This window comes from Ylistrum balloti, unplaced genomic scaffold (assembly GCF_031769215.1).
Source record: "Ylistrum balloti isolate Yb309-2 unplaced genomic scaffold, AGI_CSIRO_Ybal_v1 Utg371880, whole genome shotgun sequence".
Taxonomy (NCBI): domain Eukaryota; kingdom Metazoa; phylum Mollusca; class Bivalvia; order Pectinida; family Pectinidae; genus Ylistrum; species Ylistrum balloti.
The window spans coordinates 199001-210178 of NW_026782927.1; the positions used below are offsets into that span (position 1 = coordinate 199001).

At 36.1% G+C, this 11178-nt stretch overlaps 1 protein-coding gene across 1 annotated transcript; it reads right to left on the reverse strand.

Moving 5' to 3' along the window:
* Window positions 1-292: 292 nt before the first annotated feature.
* Window positions 293-10549, reverse strand: LOC132563841 (sterile alpha motif domain-containing protein 9-like). Its single transcript, XM_060228593.1, has 6 exons — window positions 10267-10549; window positions 9322-9544; window positions 7642-7703; window positions 2418-7183; window positions 1790-1878; window positions 293-374 (listed from the first exon to the last, which is right to left on the reverse strand). Exons 1-5 carry the CDS (start codon window positions 10547-10549, stop codon window positions 1795-1797), a joined length of 5418 nt encoding a protein of 1805 aa, XP_060084576.1. The 3' UTR covers window positions 293-374; window positions 1790-1794.
* Between the last annotated feature and the right edge of the window lie 629 nt (window positions 10550-11178).

An 11178-nucleotide genomic window follows, 5' to 3' on the forward strand; every position in this document is an offset into this window, starting at 1 on the left:
TAATCATTAATGATAAGTGTTATAATTTTTAACATAAGCGATTCAAATAGCTGTTGATTGGAATTCATACAGATAACCGGAATTGCTATTATCGTACAAATATGACTGCCCTATGCTTCTTGAAGAAGTAGTATTGAAACTGTGTTTGAGATTTCGGACACATATTTTTTTCTGGAGCTACATCGTTCGAGAAACTTATCTCAAAATCATTTATCCATTGCCTTGTTGATTGTAAATGAGAAAACAAACAGGCCACAACTTTGTACAACAGGATTGTCAGTAAATGTGTCTCACTCCTTCTAGCGTGCATATACCGAAACTTTCCTCTTTATGGGCCTCTTGAAGTCTTCATCAGGCGTTTGAAATTTTCTTGACTGAAAAAGAGACTTTTTCTTAAAAGGAGAAATATTTCAAAGCACATTTGAAGAATAAAATTTAAATCTAATTATTCACAAGCACTGGCACAAGTGCTCATCAAATAAAAGGATGGCTACTATGTTTAGAAGTGCTAAAGTATTTCATGTATTAGAACTATACGCCTAACTGACAACTATTTTTTTTCTTTATTTATAGATCATAATCAGGAAATCATTTAAACAGCCAGTAATCTATAACATATTTTGCTTCAGATTTCATGGCCGATGTGTTTATGACCTTTGAATCATGGAGTTTTGGCAGACTATGATAATGATAAATATACTGCTAATTCTCAAAAAAAAAAAAAACAAAAAAAAAAATCTGTGCAGATCGTAATAAAACAAAATCCCGTTCACTACGTTAAATTGATTCATCTTCCATTGCATCATGAAATATAGATGACATTCCACCTATGTAAGTTTGGAAAAGACTGAATATATACATATAAGTGGTTATATGAATTTATTGAAATCGAAAAATTTAGCCACGAATGAAACAAAAACAAGTAAGGCCAAGCGAAAGACATTGTTTGTTTACATGGTTATGCTGGTTTATTAACAGATCTTACCACCAAATTCAACGTACCGACGTTCGCCTTTCTATGCCTGAGAGCTGGCAGTTTAGCTATGGTGGTATATAGTGTTAAAATATTCTAATAAAAGAATTGTTTTTGAGGAGTGACGTTCAAAATGGAAATTATTCAAACTCTACATATCCTTTTCGAGTAAACCGTATCACAATAAGACTGTAGTATTGATAGTATTTCAAATATAAAATCGTTGAAAAAGACAATCAAGTTCTGTTTATGTGGATTCTTGTGAAGTCTAGTAATCGAGTAGAAAGGAAGATTGTCTTTTTTGTTGTCAATAACAATCAATCTGAATTGGTGTAATACTGAAGCAAGATCAGCTATATTTTATCTTTGAAAATATTGCGAAATGTCTTAATAATATTTCTATTGCGAGAAAGCTTAATTCATTCATACAAGAAATGAAAAAAAACGTTTGCAGACAACTATCAAGGCATTACACACATCATCTGCAGACACAGTCACATATTTATTATGTAAATTATAAATTGATATCAGGGTTGAAGATGAGACTCGTGCCTTGCTTTTATTTTACGCTACCAATTCATTTGAAATGGATCTAATCCCACTCCCCAAGGTAGTAACACAGGTATGGGGTAATATTTTTTTCTTTTATCTGATTGGATTAAGTGTTATTTTCGTGTGATCCATTGGCTATAAGTATGCGAATTTGTAAATTTTGTAAATTATACATATATTTCAAACTGCCAGCACTGACAGCAATATTTGCAAATGTTATTACAACAGATAGTTTTCAAACTGACAATTTCTCATTACAGTTACCTATATCAGTGCTTGAATAATTCCTGTCGACTTCTTATAAGAACTGTAAGTTGACTCCGCAGCTCTGGCTCTCGTTTGATGAGATTTTCCTGCACAACAAAACAGAAAACATAAGTAATAACTAAGCAGGCTGCATGGGAAATTATTACAAAAATCTGGCATTATTCGCTTATGAACTTTTTACACGGGGCACTTCCGACTCTGCAAGAGAATTAAGCAATGATGTAAACAGTGTACTATTAACTGGAAATAAATCTATAGGACTTTCAGGCTGTACTTTTTTTCCTAGGTACACCAATTTAAAGAAAATTGTGACGAAATGGCTACAAGATTAAAGCGAAAGTAGGTAGAACCGGGATCATCCATACAGATAATACTACCCCTTGAGAGTTGATTCGACTGAGCTTTGTTCAACATTTTATAATAGTTGTGCAACTCGCAAAATAATGTCAAAGTGGTTTTCGGTAGCGCTTTATTAACTCAATTATATCCAATAGATCATATATGTGCGACTAAACTTGGCTTTGTAACTTTAACAGAAATTTTGAAATTGTTTATCAAACTTTAACAGTGAGATTAATTTAATGTTGCATTCATTTCGCGAGCTAGTGTATAACTGCACGTATACCTCTCGCATGCTCCTCCCTTTCAGTTTTTTCAGTTGCTCGATCTTCTTCAGGGAATCGTGTATACCGAGTATTTGCTTGGCAACATCCGGTTCTGGTTGCAAAGGAACGGGTTTGCTTCGGACATTCTTGGCCTGGCTAAAATATCGAGCTTCCTGATCGTTTAATCTTCTATCATTTTGTGAAACATCAAATGCTTTTGGTCCTAACCATGTGAATCCTAGGTAAAAATAGATGCGTTTTTGCCAAAGATTTCGCTGTCCAATGTGCATTCCGGTAGGTATAACAATCTGAGTTTTGTTGCCTCCGGCGGTCTCGATATGAACAGACACCTCTGTTCCATTGTTTATTAATATCCCTTCCAAACGCTTTAATCTGTTGATGTTCTGTGGCTGCGACCAAACTGTATCTCCTTTGTAGTATCTACCTGTGTGGCTACCGTGGAGTTCTTCGTAATATACGATTTCGTCATATTCCTTACCGTTTCCAAGAAAGAAATATGTCGTTTCCCTCTTCAAACGATATGGATTGCCATCCATTTGGCGTGGATGATTCCTTTGAAAAGCTGTTTTCCATTTTTGCATAGCATCTGGCAGTTTTCCTACAGGATAAAGTTGTAGGTGTTGTCTGTTCTCTGTAGGCCAGTGAAGCATCAGTAGGTATAGAAAAACCTCCAAATAAGGTAGTTCATCTGCACTTGTGTTTTGCATATTGTAGAGTCGTTTGCTCAATTCAACTAACTTCTGATAAGGATATGGATCACGTCTAACCTTTGTAATATGCATCACAATTGCTACACTTATGAAGCTTTTAATGTCAAATGCTGTAACATTTTCTGAGTTCAAAATGCTTTGAAGATGCCTGAAAATTGCTTCCAATTTACATCCACCCTCTGGTTCGCGTCGCAGCTCAAGGATATTTGCTAGTGATCTTCCTCCAAGTTTGCGAATTCTTCTTCTTCTAAAATCTGCCTGATCTTTTTCGCTCAGAGTTTCGGGCACCTCATCTGTATCCTCTCCAAAGTAGCTATCTACGTTTTCCCTCAAACGAGGCAAAGTCCGGTAAGCAAAGCCAGATTTGCTTAAATGTGCATTTTTCATTGCACTATCTTTCAGTTGAGTGGTTTTGTCTTCCAACTTTCTCATTGCAGCATCAGTATAAAACCGAAGAGTACGTAGATTGTCAAAAGACTCCTTATCCAGTTCAGGTGAAGCTACCTTTTGGTATTGGAGCTCTTTGTCTACTAAAATGTTATGAAGCCCTGTGATTGATGACGATACTTTTAGTAAATCCAGTAGAAGTATCACTAAATGAACTTCGTTGTAGTATCCCGCGTCGTTTGTAGACGCATGTTTTTCTTGTTCGCTGACAGATTGCTCTTTGTGAAATATGTCTATACCAGTTTTTGCTAACTGAATAACCTCCCTTGTGTCACTGAATGATAATTTGGTTCCTTGTTGAAGACAACATTCGTACTTTTCCTGCAATCGATTTTTGTACACCAAGCCATAAGTATCCCACAAATATGAATTGTTTTGCTTCATCTGTGAGGCCATCTTGGCGTATTTTGTAGCTTCTTCCCAATTTTTGAAACTCATATAGAACCTTGCTATTTGTTGCGCAATCATCGGGTCCTGTGTCATATCAAATCCTTTCAGAAGAACTTTTGCTGCTTGGTCAGGGTCCTCATTCTTGTAGATTTCAACAATCAATGGCGAAAAACTTTCTCTCTTTCCATCTTCAAGCTGTTCCCTCTTTTTCAGAATATCCTTGACAATTCTTTTAACCTGGTCAACAGATCTGTTCTGATTGTTAAAAACGTCTGAATTAAGAAATTGTAACATTGCAGCACTCGTTTCCATCTGAAGCTTCTTTTGTAGGAATTTGAATATTTCTCTCGCAAACAGCTTGCTGATAATAGAAAGAGCATGAAGGTTTGTTCCCAATCCACCTCTCGATGATCGATTGAGAAGAACTTGCAACGAAGAACTCATGTTGTTCTCCCAGTGGCGGTTTCCAAAACTTTGGCGTCTGGGAGACACGAGGCCAAAAGAAATAGCACCTTCCTTTGTTTGACCATTCATCATCATCGAGTCAAAGGCGCTGATGGGTAACGATTGAAAGTCAATGTCATAACTATTCATCATGGCCAGATACAGCAATAAATCCTTCTCCTTGTTGACTTCAATGCTGTCAACATATTGTTGAACAGTACGGGTGATATACTCATGTTTGAAATTTTCTTTTAGAATATTGAAAGATATCAGTAAACGAGGATTGACTCCATTCTCATTTTGATACTTCTGTTCAAGAGACTCATACTTCATGTTGAACCAGTCGAGCTCACGGGGATCCAGTTCATGCTTCAGGAGAACAACTGATTGGCCAACTTTCGTAGGCAAGTTTGTTCTCCGAGTGCACAGAAGAAGAACACAGAAGCAAGAAAAGGGTGTCGTTTCGCTTCGCCTTGCAGTAAGCCTGGCTCTGTTTTCTAGAGATGCGTAGAGGTTCTGAAAATCCTCTTCATCGCAATTATCTAGCAGCACTATTGGAGGATTAGGAGTGGATGGGTCTTCGTAGTTTCTCAGCAAAGAAATTTGGTCACAAGTTTGGTCACTGATTTGCTTCACAACACAACATCTATATTTTTCTCGTGAATCCCATAGAAGCTGTCTGGCTGAAGTGGTTCCTCCAGCGCCCGGTTGGTGCATCAGGCTGACTACAGCAATCCTGCAATCATCATCATTTTGGTTTCCTTTCAACGCGTCTGCTAGAATTTCCATCAGTCGAGAATGCTGCGACCTTCTTAATACATGATCAGCGCCAAACCAGTAATTCCACCACGTAACTTCGTTTCCCCGAAAAAAAGCCTCTTGTGACTCCCTTCTGTGCTTTTCAAGTTTCTCTGAATCTTGGGTTATCTCGGTGTCATCACATTCTATCCTACTGAGTACATCGAGATCGTACAATTCGTTTCTAACTTTATCACGTAGAAAACAAAATGCACCCTTTGATGTCGCGATTTCACATGATCCCCTGTTATTGGTGGAAACTAACTTTTGTAACATTATGTTGACATGATTCCATGGTAGTCCAATGATGCATCTCTCCTGCATTGTATTCTTGTCAATACTTTTTCGTCTCAGCAATTCGGCCATCCAATTATTAGCAATGTCCTCACTTGGCGCAAGTAGCATCCATTGATCCTGGAATTTCAGTATAACATCTTCTGCAGCTTCAAGAAGTACATCATAGTTCTTTGAAAGCAACAGAAAAATGACCATTGCCCTTCCATTGGGAACTTCTTCTCCATAAAATCTCAGTGCCTCCTTGAGTCCTTCACTTCTGTTTCTTTTCCAATCTAAAACGTCCATGGGTTCCTTTTTCATGGCATCATATCCATTGCAAAAGACCCAGGGTCTTAATGCGGAAGTTCTGAGGTCATCAAACAAGTGATTTCGGCGCTCGTGATCAGTTTTATTTTCTACAGAATTTCTGTCGAAATTTTCTGTTGTCAAAACTTTTACAACTTGTTCCTTTTCAACCTCAACGAAATGATACATTCCGTTAACATCACTTGATGAATTGAAATCAAAGATCACGCATGGTTTAATGTCATCGACAAACTGGAAATTTTCTGTGAAATTGTGAACAGTGTCACATTCTAAAGGACTGAGGAAAATAATTGGGTACATTTCTTCGGATAAAGTTTCGTAACCACCAGAAAACAGGTTCAAGAATTTCTGTCTAAGGTCTTCCTGTATAGGAACTCTCTTCGGAATGTTTTCCCTCTCCTTTCGGCACTGTGCAAGCTGTTTTTTAAATTTCATATACTGGCGTATCTGCTCCTCTGTTTGGACCAACGGGTGAGGATCATCATTTACGAAGCGATAAAAAAACATTTTATCTTCAAACTTCACGTACACCGCCTCTTCTTGAAGTAAGGTGGAGTTGGGAACGATGTCGACCTCAACAACTACCAGTTGCCTTTCACAAGTATCATCGTTAGTAACGCCAATGAACTCAACTGGCCTGATGCACTTTAGACCCAGTTCAATTTGGTCATCATAGAAATGAGAAGTTATCGCTTGATACATTGCTCTCTTGCAGCTGTCCTTATCCACATCAATGCCTACAATCTCCCCTTCGAGCCATTCACTATTGGCTTTTTGTTCAACACCAAAATGAATGGTTCCATTCGTCCTTTCGTTCATACATGCTGCTGCAAAACGAACAGTCTCTTCTGCGATCCATTTCACTTTTTCTTCAGTGCTTTCCCATGTTTTGTTGAGAAACAGATGAACTGGTTCAATCAGGTTATGCGGTCTAGTTATACTGGTTCGTATACTTGCAGACTTTCGATAGTTCTCCAAATTTCCAGCCGGGGATTCAAATTTCCTTAATGTTTCTCTGAAGTATCTTTTACGGTCTGTATATTTTGCTTTCATTTTTCGTGCTTGTGGTCTGTCAACCGATGGCATAGGTTTCCCTTCTTTTTCAAGATTTATTAGCTCATCTCGTATTATCAGGAGGTTTTTCCTATCCCGAAAGGCAAATCCGTGCAATAATTCTTTCGTATCTTCTGAGTTCAAATATTTAAAAATCTTTCCATCGATATGTTCCTGTTTGAATACTTTCAGTATGTTTTCATCTAGTCGGCTCGACTCCGGATCAAACTCTTGAAGGACTTTGCAGATCTCCTCTTCATTCATTTTTTCAATACACAGGCGGCGACTGTGAACGTGGCTGGCGGGTGCTTCAACATCACCTATAAAAACACAACTGTGTGGTTTTAGATCTAATAAAAAACTGTTTGGTAACTCCAGGTTAAAAAATTGCCAGTTCTCATTTTTGATTATATTTACATGTTGTCCCTTAATAGAAAAGTGCTAACATACGTTTCTCTGAGTCCATCTGTATAAGTAAGAGATCAGGTCCCACTTGTATAAAACATCTCAACTTGAGATTTCCTCAAGTCGAGATTTTCCTCGCCTCCTATAAAATTTTCTCAAGGAACACATCGGCTAGGATGTCCTGAAATTCCTTGAGGAATTTTCATACAATAAATTTTCAAGGAGATATTAGCTGAGGAAAATCTCGACTTGAGGAAATCTCAAGTTGAGATGTTTTATACAAGTGGGGCCAGAACGTTGTCGCAATTTTGTTGATCTATTTCTATTTTTGTATATTGCTTTCGTTATTGTTGTCAGCTAAGGTTTCACGTACTAGTTTCAGTTTCGTCAGATTCTAGATCCTTTTGTCGCCATGAAAGATTTTTGTAAACAGCACTTTCCATGTGTTAAAGAAAATATACGTAATAAATAAGAAAGTGATGAAAAATATTTTGAAATTTGAAATCTTAAATACAAATCTTAATCAAATAACAACCTTCTATCTGGAAATTAATTCCGAGTACAATAACTACACATTTCCTCCACGTATTGGTGTCAAATATTGACTTGCTGGTAATCAAATGAAAGTGCTGACACATAACGAAACTTCTTCTGCTAACACAGTATAAAAGCACAAGTCTGTATTCCTTGCTTCTGATGTAAAGATTTTAAAATAATCGTCTACAACAAGCATAATTTCAGATAATGCATCGATCGTTAAGATTTCCAGTGAATGTAAATTAACGAGCAGCAGACTATAAATATTTACATAGGCTATCACAGTCGTAGCAGCAACAACTATTCAATGATCAAAACGGTTCAGAATAGTTTAGAAAATAAACGCAAAAAAACACTTCTCATTTTAGTTTGTCAACGCTCCTTCAGATTTTCCAATCAGTTGCACCGGTAAAACCGAGATGTTTTAAAATGTGTTTTGCAAGATGGAGGCCAAGGTTTAAGCTCAATCGCAGAGGTCGAACTTCCGTCTGAAATATATGTGTCCAGGAAAACCATGATTTGCGCAATCATGCTACAAAATAATCGCCATATTGAAGTTTCGACAATGCTAAGAAAACACTTTTTTATCTTCCCTTTCTTAATATTCAAACAAATCTCAGCTCTATTGGACTGATGGAACTTCAGAAGAAGCTAGATGTGAGTTTTTCAATGATGTAGGCCATATTAGATTTTGAACCGAGTCGAACAACAATAACACTTGGTCAGGACTATCTCAGGATCATTTTAAACAAGTTTCAGCTGAACAGCACCGATGGAATTTAAGAACTTTATGTTGATTATTAACGTCTCTGCTTCAATGCTTTAATTTTGCATCTCTGTATATTATAAAAATGGAGTTCTAATGTTCGCTTTAAAGAGAGGATCAAAAGTGGAAATCGGTCTAAGAAATGAACACGTATAGGAATGCAGTGACCACAAATAATGACGGAAATAAAATCACAGGTGAAAACTGTTTTACCACATTGATATTTAAATGTAGACGCCAGTATAAGCCCACAGACAAATACGAGAAATAACAAGTTGATGTCTGTTTGTAAAACCATTCACATGCCTATATCTGACACCGAAAGATGAAAAATTGTGTATTGATTGATTCGGAATATTAAAATTAGCAATGCATTTGTTTTGATTTTTTTTCAAAATTATAACATTTAAAACTTTGATTGCCTTCAGTAACAGGGGAAATACATTTGCAAATTTACAAAGAATTATTACACGCACATACGCAAACTTCCATTTTGCATTTCAAATTTGATGATAAAGGGAAAGATTTAGCAATCTTGAATACAAAGAAATGCATGATAGTAACCGATTTTGGAAACTGATCAGATTTGATTTCAATATATTTTATGTTTATATTTGTATGAATGGCGAGATCAATATTATCTTGTATATGATTTGTAAATGTTTGATTATCTGATTTGATTGAGTTATTCTCCAGTAAATATGATAAGATCAACATTTTATGTCCGTCATTTGATAAAGAAAAGGATACAATCTCCTGTTTCTGGAGCCACTTCGCCCAAGAGAAACAGCATCAAAGTTAGACAAAACTAACGCTTGGAGGTGATCTTGATTAAGTCTGTATTCTAAATGTGACTCATATAGTTTCTGTCGAACTTCCTCTTCCAGTGTAGATAATGAAACTTTTGCTTTTTCTTCAACGCAGAAAAGTTCATTCAAAACATCACATAAGAAAGAATCTAAGTGATGATCCTCTGAAAGTAAATATTTACATTTTTTATCACATAAACAAACAATAAGTAATATGTGATACCAGTATTTGTTTATCTATCCTTGTGTAAATTTAACAACATTTAATCAATAGGTCTCAAATCAATATATGTCATTTCAATAGGTACTATATGATAGCGACGTTCGGTACAGCTATGTAGCCAGGTGTATACCATCAAAATGAGTATATTCATAGCAAGGTGTATTTATGAAAACTATAGTTATGAGCAAAGTAAAAGTTGACAACAGACAGATACAGAAATCTTAAAAAAAGATGTCCCGACCTTTCGATCCGGGGCAAAAAATCTGGGATAATATTATTTTGTAAAAAAAAACATCCTATTACATAAATATTGTGTACCTATATGCCGCCATTTCGTTGTTGGAGGAATATAATATTACCCTTGGCCTTCACTCCATTATTATTTCGCTTCCTCTCATTATTTTAATATATTTAATGGATTATATTATATATATTTAATATTTGATTACAGTCACTTTTTCATAAAAAAAGATATGACGGAAATTGGAGAGCTTTACTCAACTCCAGGAGAAATTGAAAAAATGACAGATCAAAAACTTAACAAAATTATATGAACAATACTTGGGGTTAAGCTTAATGTCTCTTCACATTAGCTGCTAACTTACTAAGCGAAGTATCCTTGGTCATAACTTTTCTACAATTAAAACAATGGTTCATACTCACCTGCTTTTATTTCTTCTTCTGTTACTGTACAACTTGTAAGTTTATTCCGTATATGGTCATCCACGCTTTCCAATAGTGGCTGGTAGGATTTAGGTTTTCTGTGTACTATTCTTAGTAACCTGTGCACTTGATCTTCCCTGGTAGGTTCCACGAGGATTCTTTCATTGTCGTCGATGCTGAGGACACCTTTCTCGATCAAATAGTCCACAACAGGTTTGATATTAATGTTCTTAATCAAGAATATGTGATTCTTTCGAAGAACAAGTTTGCCCTTGGTTTCCATTGTCAAAGCTGTTTCTAGCTTGGCGTCATGATCGCAGCTGTAATGCAAAAATAAATAACCCTTGAAATCTACACGCTCACCTGACCAATAGATCGGGTAATCACGTTACATATACATATCTCATTCATTATTTCAGTATATTCTCAGGTAGAATAATGACGATACCCGGGTTGTTATGTCAAATTATCAATCATTCAAGTCATTTTTTTTTTATTTTTCCGAAACACCTATCCTATATGACACAGGCAACAGATAAGAGATAGAGCTCCGAAATTATCATGTCAAGTTGGTGATAAATTCTTATCAATAATTAAACTAGTTGTTTCATTTCCATATCAACTTACAGCAAAGTTATGACAAGTTGAAATCATCTGGACAAGTAGTTTAAAAGGAGACAACCATTATGATATAACAGAGGAAGGGACAGTAGTATGATAAGGTAGTGGGTTATGGTGACGAATTAACGATCAAATGAAGAGGAAATGAAGTTGATATTAGGGATGTTATAACTGACAACTAGTGATGACTTCCCCGTCTAAAAAAATAAAGGAAAATCGCCCTTTTGATATATTTGCTTTGTATCACTAGATTATTACCCAGGGTGTCAAAATCGATTATATCAAAGTTTG

Excerpts from the sequence above, each read along its gene's own strand:
- LOC132563841 (XM_060228593.1), bottom strand. The coding sequence starts at position 10,549 with ATGGAAACCAAGGGCAAACTTGTTCTTCGAAAGAATCACATATTCTTG. Across the intron at positions 7,704-9,321 it reads GGCTCCAGAAACAGGAGATT|TGCTGTTTACAAAAATCTTT; the intron begins GTATCCTTTTCT and ends ACACATGGAAAG. Across the intron at positions 1,879-2,417 it reads AAGGGAGGAGCATGCGAGAG|GAAAATCTCATCAAACGAGA; the intron begins GTATACGTGCAG and ends TTTGTTGTGCAG.